This window comes from Opisthocomus hoazin, chromosome 2 (genome assembly GCF_030867145.1).
Source record: "Opisthocomus hoazin isolate bOpiHoa1 chromosome 2, bOpiHoa1.hap1, whole genome shotgun sequence".
NCBI classification, from domain to species: domain Eukaryota; kingdom Metazoa; phylum Chordata; class Aves; order Opisthocomiformes; family Opisthocomidae; genus Opisthocomus; species Opisthocomus hoazin.
The window spans coordinates 8,928,794-8,948,801 of record NC_134415.1 but is presented as its reverse complement, the minus strand read 5'-3'; the positions used below and the strand labels follow the sequence as shown (position 1 = coordinate 8,948,801).

Here is a 20,008-nt window from a genome sequence, read left to right as displayed (position 1 = left end):
AACTACATTTTTAGACAACTGTTTTTTAAATTGTTAATGAATGTGGAGCTCTTTATGAGTCATGGTCCTTCACGAAGTGAAAAGAGGGCATGTTTTTAACACCCAATTTTTGAGTAGTAACTGTTTTGCCTACTCAAGAAGGTGAGAAACTGAAACTTGGAGAGCTGAAGCTCAAAGCAGGAATCTGAGAATTCTGATCTTGGCTCCTGTTTCGACCACTACCACACATTTGTTCCTGTTGGCTTTATAGATTTACACTGCGGGTGAGCAATGAATTTAAGTATGTGCCAAATTGCTAAGATCAGGAGTAGCGCCACTGATTCCCAGTGCAAAACCACTGCAATTAACTGCACAAGATTATAAAACCAAATGTGCTTAGCTTGGTGTACACACTGAGATGACTTTACCAGAACAGGGACATCAGCATGTAACACTACAGTCCTGTCCTTGTGGGCAAAGATTTGCTGACAAAACTGTTCTTCGCACAGGTGAATTCACAACCTTCCCACAAACGAAAACAAATTCCACTGGTAAAGACAGAGTTTAGCCAGAGTAACTGCATCAACACTCAGGACTTCTGCTGCCATAAGGGTGTCTGTCAGTCAGGGGCCGTGACTTTTCACATCCCTGACCTATGCAGCTGATGTCAGCAATACAGATGTAGCCTAAATGGGTTGTAGAACTGAACTCGGCTTTGGTTGTTTTCTCTGGGCATACAGCATGCCGAGTGAGCAAGCACTGGTCCTGTGGCTGAGGGAACTGTGGGTGAAAACTCCTGCTCTCCTGTAGGACAGCTTGTGTGCTTGATTGCTTGCGTGACCCTGAGCAAGCTGTTTATTTTCCATATGCCTCACTGCCCTTTCTGTAAAATGGAGACAATGGCACTTCCAAATATAACAGGATGAGATTGTGAAAACAAGTATACTAGGGAAAATGAAATCTCCAGAAAAGTCAGTGCATTACCCACTACTACAGAGATAATTTAGGGATGTCAAGTCTTACGAAAGGACCAATATACTTGTGGAAAAATACTTGATTTTAAAGTGAAGATGCTAGATTTGTAATTTGTGCAAGTTAAATTATTGTATAAGTTAAACAACTCATAACCAATATGTCTCAGCAGACCATATGAACGGAGAACTAAACACCTCCAGCATTCCCATCAACACACAATGGACTCATCAGTAAAGCTAATGCTAGAAGATTACTGTTAAGTCAATTTTCAAACGTTTGTTTTCAAATAATTTTGGTCAGTTGAATATCTATATTTGGTTGGGTGTAAGGGGAAGATGAGGGAAAGGTCTCAGTGACCAGCTCAGATAATATACTTACGACGCTATCTCTGGAATTCTTACGTTGGTACCTATGACACTATCAAATTCATTGGAAAGAGTTTATCGCAAAGTTAAATGTCAGCAGCTGCAAGCCTTTAAATGGAACATACTTCAGCTCCTGGGCAATGGCAGCGATCTGTTCCACCCTGTCCTGGTGAGCAGCCAAATCGCTCTCAAAAGCTTCATGTTTCCTTAACATGGCGCGGACTTCTGTCAGAGAAGCAGATTCATAATCCTTCTGAAGTAAGATCTGCTCTTTGCCTGAAAGAGGAAATTAAAATATTAGTCACTTTTTACTGATTTATTGGTTAGAAGAATTGCAAATTAAGTCAACTTCTTAAACTGAGGCATGGTGAAAATCACATGTGTGAGATGAAGTCCCACCCCCACTGAAATCAGCAGCAAATTGTCAGCACAACAGTGTTAATTACAAATATTTATTTTTAAAGATCTCTCAGTAATTCCTTGATTTTTGCACAGGCTGCTTATGCTGGTCTAAAATAGCAAGTATCACATTGCTTGAAAAACTGGCATAGAAATGCTAGATTGGTAAAAACTGATGCTCTAAATTACTATGATAAGTCTTTTGTAGAGCAGACTTACGAAACCAGAAATCACACTGCTACGCTCAGCTACACTCTTCCTAATGACCTGTTTTTCTTTTTCATGTTCTGCCCTCAATTCATTATTCATTTCAGCACTTCAAAAAAATGAAAATTGAGATGTGTGGCTGCCTTTTGTATCAAACACTGAATTTAAAGTGGAAACTGCCAACGTATTTACAAAAGGCTAGAGAAGCAAAGAGGAAATTAGAAACTGAAATATTACTTCTCAGTAGCCCCTGTGTTGGACAAGTGAATCTATAGGCAACCTACAACTGCAGCTCACCACATGGCATTACAAAGCTCTGGGAATTTTAGAGCCAGCAGGGACTACTGTTTCACTTGCTATGTACCAGCTTATGTGAAGTTTTCCCTGCATAACAGCTGTAACATGTCACCATGAGAAGTTTATGCTCAGAAAATAGGCTCTCAGGGCTGATAAACACTGTAGTTTCCCTTCCAGTAACTGCTTGGCAGCCATTTACAGCCTTGTATGCTTCCAGCAACTGTGTTACGGGACGGACTCTGGTTTACTTTCACAGTCTGAAAAGATTCTAGCTGGAAAAAGCCAGAAGTGTGGCAGAGGCAGGCAGACTGGTGCCAGAGCAAACAATAGGATGATAGAGCAGATTTATGTTTAATGGTCCCCAACAAAACTGTGTGTCCAGTGTATGATCCTATAGGTGTACACGTAAGGTTAGGTTACCACTGAAAAACAGAACTATAAATGGAGTGTAATCCAGGGTATGGGGCAAAGCAGAAATGAGTCTGTTATCATGTAGTTTATGTGGACTACAAAAAACGTCATGATGGCCAAATGATAATCAACTCAGAATCACTCTGTTAATAATTTCACATTTAAGCAGTGGTGTCACTGCTTTGCAGGTTGGATTGCTGCTGTACAAACACATAGGAATGCATTAGCAGTAATGGCCTCTATTCAAATGCTGAATATTCCCATTAAGTTTGGCTCACTACCTCAAGAGTATGATTTTTACGGTTGCATTTCATCAGCAACATCCCTAGAAGTTAGGATCATGACTATAGTCAACAAACCCTGCGATTTTATCTGTTATTATTTTAGGTTTCTAAAACCATTCAAACTACTTATGAGTGAGTTTCTGGCTGGCAAATATCCAGCACTGACAGTTCAACCTTGAACATGAAAACTTTAAAAATGTTAAAAGCTATCTCTGCTCACCGTATGCCCACTGTTCATGAGTGGAAGCCTTCTGCCTGAACTTCTCAGCCAAGTGTTCAAGTCTTTCCAGTCGTCGTATCTCATTCAGCAGCCACTCTTCGTAGCCTTTCTCAGCTTGTTCAAGTCTCTGCCAAGCGCCGGCAATATCCTGTGAAGAGAATACATAGGAGTGAGGGGATGAAACTATAATCTCTTTTTATCCAAACGTACAGATTTCTGATTCATTCACAATTTTGCTCCAAAAAGAGAAGCTTTTACGTCCAGTTTTTGTAGAATCACAGAATCATAGAAAATGTTATCAGGCAGCTAAGGAAGTCTTCTAGTCCAGAAATCTGCTCCTAATAGTGTGCCCTGTTCAGGCGGGTTCTTGAAAGGAATCCCTATATAAAGTGGCTTCCAAGCATAGCTATACGTTCAGTGTCTTCACAATGTATTGGTTTTACCTCCCATTTTACAAAGTGCATGTTCAGTTATGACATACCTGTCTTATGTCAAAATAAAAGTGCTTTGCTCTCAGAAGCTGACAATAGCAAAATTTTAAGTGTCAAGAGGATTGGGTGTGTATTTTATCTGGAATACAAACTCATTTCACTTTCTGTCGTGCACAAAGTTTTGTGAGCTTCCTCGGAAACTCAAAGGCAGAAGCAGGAAACTGAAGTGACGGGCCAGCCCCTTATTTTCTGTGCACAGGGAGTAGATAATGGCCCTTTTCAGATAGTGCAATCATCTGTTTATCAAATCTGAGCAACCAAAACACAACGATAGAACAGAGTACAGAAGCAGGTTTGCTATATTCCACAGGAAATGTTTTGACCCACAGCCAACTCACTACTCATCAGCAGATGAGAATTCTTGGTGCTGACTACTCCTATCTTCACAGACATAAGAAAAAACAACAACAAATTTTACGAAGTAGAAAGAAGCAGAAGCATATATTGACCAATGTCTGTTTCTGTAAGTCTGATGACCAAATTGTCAGTGAAACCACTGTGATTTTTGTTTAAATCAACAATATTTGACCTCACTGATAGAGAAGTATTGATAACATTCCCATAGAAAGCTCCGTATAATCTCATGTCTCAAGACAATTTGCTCTTGGGGAAAGCCTTCAAAGAGGCAAAGAGGAAGCAAGATTGTGGAATGAAAGAGAACATGTAAAAAGAGCAGTTTGATATGGTAAAGCACAACAAAGTGAAGTTTCTGAGGATGACTTGAAATGCCATTTCAGTCCTTCAGATTGAAATTTTTGTGAGAACATTGATAAAAAGGAGAACGGAATATTGAGGTCTCCTTTACTTACTGAAACCATTTTTCCCTCTGATGGCATGAAAGCTGGCCGATTGCTAATTCTCAGTTTTGTCTGCAGGGTATTGAAATTGATCTCCAGTTGACATTTCTCTTGGACTTTGGGAGGTTTGTGTTTGCGGCGGTAGTCCCGGAAATCCTCTAGTTTCTTCTGCATAGCCTGCATTGTTTTTTCTGGGGTCCTGTTTTCCAGCCAAGGAATTGTCCGGCGAATCCATTCTAAAAGCTTTCAAACCAACACAAACAATTGAAATACAGGCAATGGAAAAGCAACCAAAAAAAGATTATACTGAATGCAGAAATCCTAATCAAGTTTGCTCCATTTTAATATTATTGACTTCAGTTGGTATCAGTGCCTTAATGGCAAGTAAGCACAAGGTTTTCAAAGCTGAACAATACTTTTTTACTAATTTGCCTAGATATTCTAGGTATTTCTAGAAATACCCTGATTTCAGAAAGATAAATACACACGTAAGGTGTCTCTAGCTAATTGCTCAGAACCTGAGTTATACAAAATCACTTGCCACTTTCAGAAGGATTGGTCGTGATTTCTCAAGTAGTCATGAGATCAGCACAGACACCAGCCAAGTAACTCAGGTCATATAAAAATCTTCACTCAGAAGTCCGTTAGTGACAATGGAGCACCACTGTCTTTGTGTCTATGATCTCAGCATGTTTTTGCAGGTTGTGCATTAAAAACAAGAGAGCTCTCACTTGTGCACTGCGCATCTGTAGTCCTGATTCAACAAATTAGCCATTTACCAAGAAAGGACAGGAGGAGCACTATGTGACCCCTTCTTCACTCACTTGCTGCCCGTATTCACAGGGGCATCATGAACACCCTGAGAGACCCTGTCCAGGTGTGCTAGGCAGTACACAAAGCCCACGGGCTTGCTTGCGGTGGCAGGATCCTGTGTGTTCCACATTTGGTCAAGGATGGCTGGCTTCGGAGATGACAGAGACAGCAAGCCTCATCTTGGGCAGACTAACAGTCCTCAAAACACCCTTTTTAGCACATTAATGAGACTGAGTGACTTGCTGGAGGTCACACAGAAAGTCTGCGACAAAGTAGTCACCTGAACCTTGACATCTTGGGCAACTGAGCTTTGTATCCTACCACTGTGAGATTTACCCTCATAGTGTCTTCACTTTGCTGTCTTGCAGACAGTGCATGAATCTTTCAGCTTGCAGTATTTCATGAATGTAATGATCACCACGTTACAAATACAGCTGTCCTTACCTCACTTGCTAGTCTCTCATACTCCTCCATCAACCTCTCATTTTCCTGATTCACAGCAAGCACCTTACAGATCCGGTTAGCTGCAGTCTCAGCCTGTAAAACACAGAAAATAAACAGGACATATTCATGAGCACATTCTGAGAAGGGTACAGGCTTGGAGAAAGGAGAGAATGTGGCTGCTGCAAATAAAAATCACACTGTTTTATAGTTGTTGATTTGTGCTCCTAGGTTACTTAAATATGTATTTACCCTCTTTCAGTAGTCACAGATTCCAATAGCCTGAATAAGGCACAGATCAGCACAGAAGTCACCTTGTTGTACAACGAAGCCTTATTATATAAGGGTGAATTTCACGCTGCCATTGTAGTTGTCTAATAAATCTTTTCTTTTCAAAGGTGACTTAGGCCATTCTTAAAGTTATCCATTTAGGTTAATTTTTTTAAATCACACCAAAGAAGTACTAGATTTGTTAGCCACACTGGAAGGACGCCGCATGCGATTAAGGAGTTCCAGACCACTCTGTATCTGCACATCATATGTACATATATCCTTGAAAATACGTGCAGCTCAACCACTGAGATCAAATCTTCTCATGCCTCCTGTCAAATTTATTTGTGAAGGCACTATGCAGCTCTGCCATATTTAAAACTTATGTTAATAGTTTGACAATAACAGATCTATACTTTCACACAAATAAATGTGTAGACCCCTGTGTTACAGAGAATGTGGAATCCCACTTTTGCATGAACAGCAAACCCTTCATATCCAGAAGCAAGAGGGCACAACAGCATAGCTATGCTCTGAGAGGATGAAGGAAACATCAAGTATTTCAACGGTTCTTTATATTTTTTTTTTCACATTAGCTGGGTTATGTCCATTTGTAGGCAAGAAATGGATGAAGGAGAACAGTGGGAAATGCCACACTTGTAAGTGAGAATCCCATCTTGTATGACAGATCTGCTGCTGATGTTCTTGGCTCTTATACTAGTACTTTGATCCACAAATAATTCTGTTAGCTTCAGTGGGAACCAGGCACAAATACTGTGTTGGATGTCTTCTGTGCCCTTCTGCATCTTTAGGCATCTTTGAAAATCTAGCCCTAAATTACTACTCAGCATGAGTAAGTCTAGAATAGTGTCAATTTCCAAAAGTTAAACATTCTTTTATGCAGTAAATGCAGAAGATGTTGATGTAGCAACAAACAACAACTCCATTTCACGGTATCTTCAAATACAGTTTTTCTGAAATAGTCTTTATAACCATCAAATAAATACCCAAAATTAGAAACAGGAATGTCCATTGGAATTAAAGAAGTTCAACTCGCTACACAACATTTAACTAAAACAGGTTCAAGTGTTGGTTAAAAACAAGTATTAGTGCTCAGTAATACTCACAATTGTTAATTAAAACCACAAAATACTAAATTAGTTTTTTTTAATAAACTCGTAGAAATGTGAAACAACCAATCAAAAACACAGCAACCTGAAGGGACAGTTGATTAATACCTGCTCTGCTCCAGCAAAAGCATGGTAGAAGCAGGACACATATGTCATGATAGCTCTCTCATCAGGTTTGGGAGTGTTCACAATATCTACAAGAGTGGGGAAGAAATGAAAACAAAACAAAAAAAAAATAATCGAAGAGTAGAAAACAGGAAGAATAAATAAAAGCAAAACATAGTGTCATTCTGGTTGTTTTCTTGTCCATAGCTCTGTACTCTAGAAACTCTACAAAGCTATAATAAATCTAATGTTAGACTGATGGGTGCTAACAGAATAAAATGTACACTAGAAATTCAACATAAGCTCTAATAATGAGGTGGATTTTTTTTAACAAGCTTGATCCTGCAGTATTGTCACAGGGGGAGTGACCTTAATTTTACCAGGACTGCCTGCTTAAGAACTGGCATGCATATGTCTGGTGACTTTGAACATGGGAGTTTTTTGACTAAGACACAGGAAAGAGACTACATTTTGATCTGGGAAGGTGTTCTCTGGAAGTTGAATGTGGATTAGCATTATATATCACTATTCTTTCTATTACTAATACCTGAAGCATGTCCAACTCTGAACTGCCTTGCTTTTTAAAATTTTCCTTCTTTTCATTTGGACATGATCCCAAAGCTCTTCTGAGATGCCTGTGTCTGTTTCTGTGTCTATTTTGCATAGTACCAATGTTTTATGTTGCTGTTTGTACTTACCATTCATCATTTAACATTTTAAAAACAATCCTGAAAGCGTAAGAGAAGGGTTTATTTTCCGAGCATCTGTTATGATGCTTTTGACATCTGTAGCAGGAATAATATCCAGCAGCTAGAAAAAAGATGGCATTCTGCTATTGAAATTTTTTTCCCCCTATAAGCTTATTTTCATCTTGCATTTTGAAAGGCGCTTCAAATGAATGCACACAAGTTCAATTAAAGAGAATAATGTCCTCTATCCCGCTCAGTAACCAGCTATCAAAAACCTACTGGATATTATTAGTAAATATACAGAAAGATGAGACAGGGAGGTTTGCTTCTATGGAACAAATGGATAGACTACTACTGGCTCTACCAAGACAGTGGCTCACAGAGAAAATCAGGCAACAGGAAACGAGCTCAGCTCTAAGATGCCGTCCTAGTAACTAGTGAGGAAAAGATCAGAAGAGGAACAACTGCTGAAAGAAGACAGAAGGTGAAGGATGAGATCTGATCCATCTTCTACAATCTCACCTTCTGAGCACCAGCAAATGCATGGTAGTAACAGGAAACATAAGTCATAATGGCTCTTTCATCAGGTCTGGCAGTGTTTACTACATCTGTGTAGAGAGAAGAGGGTTAACTGCTCAGAAATTCTCCCAAGGTACTTCCACCAGATTATGCTGATGATGCCACCTCAGTGCTGTAAGGATTCAAAATAAATACACCATTATGCAGGTTGCATCTGTTGACTGACATCAGTGCAAAGCTAGCTAAGCTTTAGGAATCAGTAAATGGAAAAGGTACAACTCTCCCTGAAGTGGCAAAGCATCCGAAGGCTGAGACCGCACAGAAGGGTATTGCTGCCTTCTGGTTTGTGGGAACTTCCAAGCAGATGGCACGGCTGGCAGATCTACTGGGTTCAGCTCACTGTCATTCCGAAGCAACTTCACCTAAGTCACGAGAATTACTCCAGACTTAAACACAGATGCTGACAGTCACAAAATAGAGTGTGTACAGTGTATATTAGCACAGGGTCCCTGTGACTGACAGGGTATCAACATACATTGAAAACCCGGAGAACTCCTGCAGTCCAGAAATACATTTTGTGCTAAGAAAAGCCTGGGTAGTAACAGTTTTGCAATCCTTGCACCAGTCTGTAGTTAACAGCATAAATCACAGAAGAGTTTGGTTTGGCTGGCTGATAGCTTTGTATCTATTACAGCAGGAAAGAGTGAAAGTATAGAAAGGGTGCAATCAAGGTGAGTACATTGGTAAAAATGGACCTTTTCAATACTTAACAGAGAAAGGCAGAAAAAGGTGGGTTTACAACAATTATGGCTGAGCGATGAATGATCTAGTGCAAGCTGCAAGGATTCCTGCCAATGTCAGGAGCGGGAAGATACTGGTGTGAAAAGACCCAGGAATGAGGTGACAATTTCTAATATTAACAGTGAGATTTTTAAGTTCAGGACTAATGCATTCCCTGATTTTGCATCTACTTCACATAACTGTGAACAAAACTTTTCCAAGTTTCCACTGAGAACACAGTGGAAGTAAAGAGAGTAAAAAGCGATGGTGAATACTTAGAGGGTGTTAGAAGAAGCATGACTTCATTTCCCCCTCCCCGGACAAGGAGTATAGTAAGATAAGGGCTAGAATATGCAGAAAATCTGGTGAGATGAAAAAAAAGGCTTCTTACATCGTATGCGAAGAGAAAAAATAAGGAAAGGAAGATGATAGTAGGAGCTGTTCAACGGTAAGGAGGTAGCACTTCTGTTTATTCCTTGCACAGTATTTCAGAGTAAAATACTTAAGTGGTGCTTGAAAGAGGAATTGCAATTCAAAAAATGAAAACAATTAGTTTTGAAGCATGAAGGTCAAACCAAGAAACCTCTTCAATGAAGTGGTTACAACCTGGATTTTCCAAATCATCCTGTATTGACCTAACTTTCCTACTAAAGAGTTCAAGGGGAGCAGACATAGTGAGCACTCTGGATAATTCCCGTTTTATCACTGCTCTACTGACAAGCCGCCAGAGCAGAGTCTGCATATTTGGAAAAGAATGCTTTGAACTAATGTAGGCAAATCCCAGTAGTTTGGCACCATTTTTTGCCTGGAGTACAAAAGTAGAAGGAATTCAGGAAACTTTATTAAATATTTCCTTGTTACTTGTCAAACTCTAAAGATTATAGGAGAAATCAAATATGAAACTATTTGTTAAAACTAGCACTGCAAAAGTTTTACAATTAAAATAAACTTAAAAAATGCTTCCCTCAACCTAGCTCTCTTTCACAGGAGGCATGTTGTTAGCATATTTTGAAAGTTCTGTACTTCCATTTCTATTTCCGGCCCTCTCACTTGAACATTTAAAAAAATGAATATGCTTTAAGTTGCTCATGGTTGTATTTCCCTTTATTAGACTTAGATTTTAATTTCTTAAAGGCAAGGGTTATCTTTTGATCCTGCATTTTACCTCTATTATCACAGTGGGGTCATGTGCTGAAGTTAGGGTCCAAAGTACTATAATAAATACAAAAAAATAACATACAATAAGGAATAAAGCAAAACGTGAGTGAAATTATCCAAGACATGGGGAAAACATTCTTTGAAAACAAAGCAGGTTGCTCTATTATGATTCATGTGGAAGGAACGTTGAAAATTTGCTAGGCACAAAACAAAAGAAGTTTTACTGTCTCCTGCTTGTGAGCAACACAAACTTCAGTAAGCTATAACTCTCACCTTCCGCATCCAACATCTTAGGGATATCCAAATGCTTTTCAGCAATTTCCATGGCAAGGTTGATATTTCCTATGGGGTCATCCTGCATTAAAGAAGAAAATACAATGAGTCAAAGATAAAATTTTTTCCCTGAAGCAAGACTACAGGAGGTACAGTAAAACTTACTCTGTTTTTCCAAACTAAAGGGGAGTCACAACTATTGTTCTTCAAAAAGCAGAGTATAGGTATATGAACTTTTGGTCTATCTACTGCTACACTATCAAAGGAAAACATTTATAAGCTATTATGTACGACTAGGACTCTGCTGCAGACATATTCTGGAGGGGAATACAGATAATGTATGCAGTGTACTCTCATAATTCTGAGCGAATTCTGAATGAAGTACAGCAGTAATACACACAGTCAAGGCCACTGGTCCAGTAGGCTATGCTAGACTGTCCATCACAAAGTCAGTCCTGCATGTTTTATACCTACTATACGTTATATTGCAGTGATAAGAATTCTGCTGACTTCTCTGGTGGTTACCTGCATGCATGAGAAGAAGCAAGCCCGGATAGAAAAGCAGCTCTCCACAAGGAGCAAAATTTCCCAGTTTTGGTTTGGACAGAGAAATCTGTAACACCTCTATAAATTGAATTTTAGAGCTGTGGAAGGTTTCGATTTTGCTTTTTGAAGGAAATAGAAAGGAAGCCGTGAGCACAGCTCAGATAAAAAGCACACATTTCATGTCTTACACTACAGACAGCTATTGCTGACAATGGAAGAGTGCGTCGGATTAGGGCAGCCTTCCCATATCAGCTCAGAGCAAAAATATCCTATGTGAAATGGCTGTTCACGCCATTAATACTATTATTATTTTCACATATTCACAAACTGCTAAATGATCATAGCCACTCTGAACAATGCCAATGTCTACAGAGAGAGTTTGGGAAAATGGGACACAGAAGAGTAAAGTTAGAGATGCTGGAGGGCACCGAAAAAATATTAACAGGTTTTCTGTAGGGAATTTCCAGGGCTTCCATTTGAATACAAACACTTCCTATAAAGGGATCTAGTCTCACGCATGCTTCTTTTGTTACTTTGAAATGAACTTGGTAAGATTACTTAGATTACTTACTATGGAATCACAGCAATTATTTAAGTTTCGTAGAAGTCTGTGAATGCCCATGACACACCTTTCTATCAACACATAAGCCTTGCCTTTAAACACTGCATGTTCAATCAAATGGGTTATGAACAAGAGTTTACATTTTGAAATGTAACAATTTGGGTATATTAGAATGCAAAGTGTCTAATTGTAAGTTCTCATTCTATCATCATTTAGCAGCTTTGTGCATCACTGACTTAAATTAAGAGAAACTTAAAGTGTGGACAATATTTAAAACCCATGAACTTTTTTTTGCTATTATGCAAGACATCGTGTAATACAACATTTACTAAATTTGTATACAAAAACTTACTGAAATTAAATGGGACAAAAATACACTAAATCTAAGTGAGACCTATTGACTAGGTTAAAACACTTCGCTTAGGGATGAGTGATGAGCACCTCCGATTCGTGAGCTTGGCACTAAGTCCATGAGTAAACAGTGCTCCACTGGTAAAGGATTTGTTTAAAATCACAGCAACTTCTGAGTCATTGGAGGAGACCTCCATCACCCATCCTTTTAAACAAAACTACAAGCCACAGTCACTTAAAATCTCTGCTACAGCTAAAGAAATACCTCATCTAACTTGTCATAGTCAAGAAGATCAGGCCTGTGTCTATGGATAAGGGCGCTGAAAGCAAGGCCATCTTTCCAGCTATAAGTTCACACAAAATACATTGGTGAGAAAAGGAAAGGCCAGCATGCAGGGGATAAGAAACAAGACACCAAGACAGCTGTTAATGTAACCAAAATGAGCAGTCAATCAAACACAGCCGGGTCAGAAAAGCAAGACCTATTTTAGGATTCTTCTGCATGTGCTTTACGTGCCACAGCTCAGCCTCAGTTTGAAACCTGACCTGTTCTTATTTTGGAAAGCTCTAGGAGGGAAATAGCAATGCTGAAGCAGACCTGCTTATGTTCTGTTCCCTTTTCTCAGCACCCATATATAGGACGGTTATACTATGAAGTTTTTTAGTACCGTGTACCACTTTTCAAGGCACAAACTGAATCAGACTAACTTCTGTTTGTGCCATGCTTAAGCACATGTACGCAGACAGGCAGCTTAGTCCTTCCATGAATCTGTTTATAGCAAAGGTTATACACAGAATTAGAGAACAAGCTGGTGCTCATGGCTCATATGTTGCCCTTTGGTTCATATCTGTAGTTGTCTTAACAACTGCCTAAATTAAAACCTTATGTGTTTAGGAATAAGTTCATTTAATTTTCATCACTGCACACGTTGGGGACCCCAGCAGGAATTCACCATACGCATAATGCAGACTAAAGTTTTCAAACAATTTCATTTTATTCATTCATCTTTTACCTCATCAAAGACTTTCTGATAACTGTTGATTCCACTAGTAAAATCAAGGAAGGGCACGGAATGGAAAATACAGTCTACGATTTACCAGTCTCTCTCATTAATGAAAAGTTGGATTCAACAAATTTAAACCATGACTGAGTTTTCTGTTTTTACGTGATACCTCAGAATGCATTCATTTCAGAGAGCAGAAAATCATACATGTGTATTGAGAGCTAATGTGAAACGACAACATTCCAGTTTCTTTCTAGGTTTTATACTTCAGTAATGGTATCCAGAAGTTCTGACACTATTGCTTGCTCCTCATTCCTCCCTCTCAAAATAAGGTGGCTGATATCTTTTAGAAAATGCGCATTTTGTCAGAAGTGGCACACTGTTATAAAATAGTTTTGTAATCCCCATGAGGTACTACCTAAGGAAGTTAGAATATCGGTTTTGTTTCCACTTGTCTGGAAGTCTAGGAGGAAGTACAATTTAACAATTGGTGAATATTTTCTGTGTAAGACCAGTAACTTACTGCGTTCTCCTGAGTACCAAGGAGAGTGTTTGTTCTCAGGAATCTTAGGATTAATCATCACCTCATTGTTTACTGCTCTGCAATCTACAGTCATTTACACCAGATATGAAACAAGATGGACTGTACAATACCATCAGTGGTGAATGAAGAATTCCAGTGATTTGATTTAACATTCATATTGGGCCATGTAGAAGACTTCATAAACTGCCTAGCAGCTGAGGACCAGATTATTTGCAATTAAATGCTGAAGTCATTGTAATGGGAAGGAAAGGAGGGCACGGGACAGTCATGGGGTCCTTTCCTCCATGTCACTGGGGTTTTTTTGGAGGGAGTTTAGAAAGCCAGTCACAATTAGCATGCACTCCTCAGCCTGTGTTCTAGAAAACATGCTAAGCAAACCAGAAGTGAGCCAAATCACTGCAGGACAGCATGCTATACCCCCCAGACTGATGACCTTATTTAGCTTGGAGTAGTCAATAAGATCAGGTCGGTGTCTGTGGATAAGTGCACATAATCCAAGGCCATCTTTCCAGCTTTACAACAAAAAATAGAATGGAAAAAAAAGGTTAATAAAGTCACGGCATTTTACAGTTTGATCCTTGCTCCAGGCTTAAAATCAAGCAGGAACTGTCCTGTCAAATCCTGACACTTACATTCTGTCAGCTCTCATCCCTCTGAGATTTTTTGTTACCGTACTCTTTTTCCTGTAGTACATAACTTACTCTACAGTCCCTACACACTTAAGGACTCCACAATACCTTCTAGGCAGTGTATGTTATGTGCAACAGTCCCTGATTTCAACTGCTTAATTTGTGCAGTGTTCCAGGATAACTCACAGTACACATTCATCAATGAAAAGTGCGTAATTTCCTATCTCACGGCATGTTTGCAAAAAAATAAAAGGAGAACAAACCTGCAATTACTTGAATTTGCTGAAGCAATTGGCTTTTTCTGTGTCAGTGATTTCAGACAATTTTAATGGCACAACCATGTTGTTCTCATAGAAGCACGAAATCATAAAGCAGCTTAGTTTATTAAAACACTTCACACATATGACAGCTTCGATCTCAGCTCTGACACTTCAGTGTGACACCAGCCCCACTACCTTTCAAGGCAAGAATAGGCAATGAACAGAGCTACAAATAACATCTATTTGGAAAGATTATGAGAGGCTCCTTTCAGCCAGAAGCAATTATTCTGAAAGATACTTTACGTAAATAGTTTATGTAATCACAGGAACTGTGGTTTTGAGGTCTTATCCTGTGCAGTAATTGTGTGATACTAAACATGTTAAGACTGTTGGAATCCCTGTCACCAAGATGTCTGGGGAGATCCTTCAAATAGCAGAACCATTTCCAATAAAAATGTAATACAATTAAGCAGAATATACGTACATTGTATAATATAAAATCATCCAGAAGGTAAAACTGAACCAAAACTAGCACCAAACTAACAAAAAGCTTATTTCCAAAAGGTATAGACTCAAATGGTCTGGATAGCCCACTGTAAAGTAGTTGTGTAAGAGCCGATCAACCCAAACGTTAATCAAGGTACTTCCATTCAAGATGCTTTTACAGAATCACAGAATCACAGAATGGTAGGGGTTGGAAAGGACCTCTGTGGGTCATCTAGTCCAACCCCCCTGCCAAAGCAGGGTCACCTACAGCAGGCTGCACAGGACCTTGTCCATCCAGGTCTTGAATATCTCCAGAGAAGGAGACTCCACAATCTCTCTGGGCAGCCTGTTCCAGTGCTCCATCACCCTCAGAGGGAAGAAGTTCTTCCTCATGTTCAGACGGAACTTCCTCTGCTTCAGTTTGTGCCCATTGCCCCTTGTCCTGTCGCTGGGCACCACTGAAAAGAGCTTGGCCCCATCTTCCTGACACCCACCCTTCAGATATTTGTAAGTATATATAAGGTCCCCTCGCAGCCTTCTCTTCTTCAGGCTGAACAAGCCCAGATCCCTCAGCCTCTCCTCATAGGAGAGATGCTCCAGTCCCCTCACCATCCTTGTAGCCCTCCGCTGGAGTCTCTCCAATAGCTCTTCATCTTTCTTGAACTGGGGAGCCCAGAACTGGACACAGTACTCCAGATGAGGCCTCACCAGGGCAGTGTAGAGGGGAAGGAGAACCTCCTTCGACCTGCTGGCCACACTCTTCCTAATGCACCCCAGGATCCCATTCGCTTTCTTGGCAGCCAGGGCACACTGCTGGCTCATGGTTAACCTGTCGTCCACCAGGACACCCAGGTCCCTCTCCACAGAGCTGCTCTCCAGCAGGTCTGCCCCAAGCCTGTACTGGTGCATGGGGTTGTTCCTCCCCAGGTGCTTTCCCCATACCACATATCAATCAACATATTTATGTACAAACAGTAGGATTCTGATAATGTAATTTACAGTATACTCTGCATCCACATAAAGCTCTACTGAAATATACCTCCATATATTCAAGGAAAATGACACATAACAAATTTCAGATCTCTTAAAGGCAATACAGAGACTGTAAATGAAACAAATTCTTTTTATCTGTGGACGCATGTGTGAACTGTATCTGCTTTATCACTACATGTGCTTCAGGTGCTAGACATTAAGAATGAACTCAAAACACCAAAGCGCTGTAACACAGAGCTCTTGTTGTAAGTACTGTAACGGGTTTTGGGGAAGGCAAGATCATGTGGTTAAGCAGTGCAAATGGCAAGTCATGTAGTTTAATGAGGTGGGTCACCGGCAGAGCTACAGGACCTAGCCCCGTGAAATCCCCAAACCAGGCAGCCTGCATATGGCCTGCAACTCCCTTTCTAGCCCATAATGAAAACGCAGAACCACAAGGCTGGAGCTTCACTAAATTTTCCAACGTAGATGATGATCCTGATTCCAAAAACGTTTGAAGTGCTGCTATTGAGTAGTGAGTGCCTTTTTGGCCGCTTATTCATAGTTATGTTACAAAATAATAAAGAATGATTCATCATAATGAGATACTTACATGCTCAGCACATTTGAATTTTTTCCAAGAACAGCCTATACCTACAGCAGCTCTCATCTGAAAGCAGTCATCTGCCAAGTCACTATGCTGTGGTACTCAGATATTCCCATATACCAAGGACATCTAATAACATAATACGGTCATTCTGTATGTAGCAGGGATTTTTCTTCTTTTAAATAGTGTCTATGGAAGCCATGGTAAATAATGCCAAAGGCTAAGCAAAATAAGACTCTGAAGATAGAGCATGAGAATCTGCAAAAAGTCTAGTTAGCAGTGAAGTGTGAAATTGTTCTGTCAAATATATACCTACACAACTGTGGGAAAATTTTGACTTAAAAAACTTTCAACTGCTTCTACCCTTGAAATACTGGAAGTTTACCTAAGATGGAAGTTCTGAATGTTCACATTTCTGTAAGGAGCAGTTTTTCTTTGACACCACAGCAGCAGCCCTTCTTTGGCAGAGGTCTCTGTAAGACACCAGGGAGTAAAAAAAGGAAACATGTAAAAAGTGTTCAAGTAATTAATTTCTTGTCATCTTAAATGTGGTAAGCCACCTGAAACTGGTTGGCATAAGCCAACATTTAATCCTAAAAGACATACAAATGGACTAATGGGGCTCTATTGGGACACATAGGGCAGCTCAACTGGAACAACTCAGACTAGAGTCTCAGCCTGCACAATTAATTCTGGGGTATTAGAAGTTTAAGAAATTATATTGGCTGGACAGAAGAACGTATATCTGGAGAAAAATACTCAATACAAATATAATAGAACTAGACATAAAAGATTGTGTTGGTGCCTACATGAAATATGCTTGTAGTCTCAGTCCAGTTGCTTATGGGGAGATATAAGTGCTGAAGAAACACCTTCATTCATTATCTGAACCCTACGGGCATCTGAATGCGTAAGTAAAGGATGGAGCAGATCAAATAGACCATTAGGGCCACATTTCACGTCCCACAAATTATGGGTAGAAGAACTTGAATTCACTCTACTTTTGTTGAAAATTGAGGTTAATTTCTAGAATTCTAGACTTTTCACAGCATAGACTTGATTTAAAGACTATTATAACTATAACACACTTTTTAGAGTCAGTTACCAACTGAAAGTTAAGAAAAAAAATTCTGAAGCAGTGGGGGGAAAAAAAAGTGATAGAAAGAAGAGGGATATAATCAGATAATATTTGCAAAGAATGTAAGAAATGGATATGACTAAAAAGGTGTACTGGAAATAGGACCACTATACAAGGTACGGCATAGTTTCAGGCCACTGAAGCTCAGAAACACAGACATGTTTCTATCTCTATAACTGAGAGATGTGCCCAGAACTTCTGCATTTAGAGAGCTGTCGCGAGGTCTCTCTCAGGACAAGGAGAGCGATTACTTTTTCCCTCCAGAAATTGATTTTGTCACCAGACAGCGAACTTGCAGTATCATTTTCTGTGAAAAAATAATTCATTTTTAAAACACTCATCTCACTTGTGCACAATTCATACAAAAACATCTTTAAACACATTTACTGCATTACTATTACCTTCCACTGAAATATCCTGAATAGCAAAGCGAAGGATGATAGTCCAGATCATACCCAGCGTCATTTTCACATTGCCATCAACAATTTCTGCAGTGAAAAAAGAGATAGTAGTAGTAGTTAGAATGTGTTTTCCATTTTCTCATATTTTAGTAATATATTTCTATAAATAATATATTGCTTTTAATAAATATGTTGCATTTCTACTATAATTCTTTATCTACACAGAGTTCATCTGGGTTCATTTTTCAACAAACTCATGCTTGTGCTACCCTGGCAGTAGGGCTGAAGATTACTCAGGTTAAGGTCACTTCAGCCCTTCCATGCTAAAAGGCTTCTCTCCCTGTTGTTGTAACTGTCTCAAATCTTTACCTTCTAGGCTGAGAGCCTGAGGGGAAATACTTACTTAAAGTTTGAACAGTATCAGCCTTACTGTTTTCAAATACAAAGGAACTGAAAAAATATGGTCTTACCCCAAATTTTAAGAAGCTGCAGGACATTAACAGTATTATTTTTTAGTAGAGTAATACTTAGAAATCCCCCTATACTATTTAGAACTTTTTGAGAATTTTACCTATGGTGCCAGCGCAGACCAGCTATGAAGAACACCCCAAGAGACACAGCATTTCCTGGGACTAAGCTACAGAGATTCCTGCCAAGCAGTTCAGACACATGGCCACGAGGTTGTAATGTCTTACAGCTCTGATGCCTATGCACATTTATGTATCTTCAATATAAAATGGGATTTTTTATCTCTGGTGTTTCAATTTGTTTCAAGACTGCTTGAGTCTACCTACGACACAGGGCACTAGGAAGATGCTTTCTCCAACCTCTCTCACACATACACAAGCTAAGTCAGAATCTGGTGCTCCTACATTGCAACACAAACAGTGAGACTGCTTAAATTTCTCAACACCAAAAAATGTACTGCCAGGTCACTTACGTGGGGTGATAATGTTAAATCAATCTGAAAAGTATGGTGAGAGACTCAGAAGAACATAGGGAGACTATGAAGGGGGGCCCAGCACTGGAAGGGGAGGAGGTGGGCTAATGAGAGAGGGGAACATCAGACTGCCTTTCCAGTCATCTCCCACCAGAAGAGCAGTGGAGTGGGGAAGGCACCAGCTGCTCCCCTGCTCAAAAGTCACCTCCAGCCTTCCTCAAACACTGGAGCAGCTGTGGCTGCCTGGGGGCCCGCTGATGTTCTGGGGAAGGAGCAAGAGGCACTCGCAGCAGGAGGAATTTCCTCAACTGAACATCAAATGCCAATAGAGGTGCCAGCAGAAAATGCAGTCGCTCTGCTGGTTAGGAATTGCCTGAATCCAGGGGCAACTTCCACAGAACAAAGCAGCTGCTAGCTCCAAGACTTGAGATACCTGTTAAATTGCAGTACTGTGAGACACAAGCTGTTATCTGAACCTATGGAATTAACAAATGTGGTAGGAGATATGGCATCCATCACTAGTCTATGCTTACTTGGCTAGTGTGATAATCCAAGCTGATACATGAATGGCTACTTTTCTGCTTTCCCTTTTGGGTTCGATGCTAATTTTCCAGAATTCTTACCTCACTTTGCCTGCCTTCCATGCATTATTACTATCTTATTGGCTCTGAAAGACCTCAAGACTCTTAAAATCTCAAAACTAAACTCTTTCAGCCAAAAAAAGACCAAATGGCCTTCAGGGCATGTAGCTACTTCTCTCTTCTCCCCCCTCTTCAGTCACATATTTCACTGTATTTTGATCAGATATGTGATATGTATATACAGTACAGAAGAATTTCTTCAAATGTAAAAGAAATTAATTTAAATACTCAGGAGGAATTGCTGATTGTCAGGCAATCAATTTGTGGATTTGCATAGTCACTACATTCTTGTTTTGATTTATATATCCATATGTAGACACTGAC

At 39.7% G+C, this 20,008-nt stretch overlaps 1 protein-coding gene across 1 annotated transcript in view; it reads right to left on the bottom strand.

The window, feature by feature from the left end:
• Positions 1 to 20,008, bottom strand: part of ACTN2 (actinin alpha 2) — a 70,372-nt gene that overhangs the window by 19,227 nt on the left and 31,137 nt on the right. Inside the window, exons 4-12 of the mRNA XM_009933291.2 lie at positions 18,104 to 18,190; positions 16,950 to 17,037; positions 14,044 to 14,122; positions 10,604 to 10,685; positions 7,188 to 7,273; positions 5,683 to 5,775; positions 4,438 to 4,668; positions 3,138 to 3,285; positions 1,445 to 1,595 (exon numbers count right to left, since the gene is read on the bottom strand). Of these exons, the coding sequence (XP_009931593.1) occupies positions 1,445 to 1,595; positions 3,138 to 3,285; positions 4,438 to 4,668; positions 5,683 to 5,775; positions 7,188 to 7,273; positions 10,604 to 10,685; positions 14,044 to 14,122; positions 16,950 to 17,037; positions 18,104 to 18,190 (1,045 nt within the window). The remainder of the gene's footprint in view (positions 1 to 1,444; positions 1,596 to 3,137; positions 3,286 to 4,437; positions 4,669 to 5,682; positions 5,776 to 7,187; positions 7,274 to 10,603; positions 10,686 to 14,043; positions 14,123 to 16,949; positions 17,038 to 18,103; positions 18,191 to 20,008) is intronic.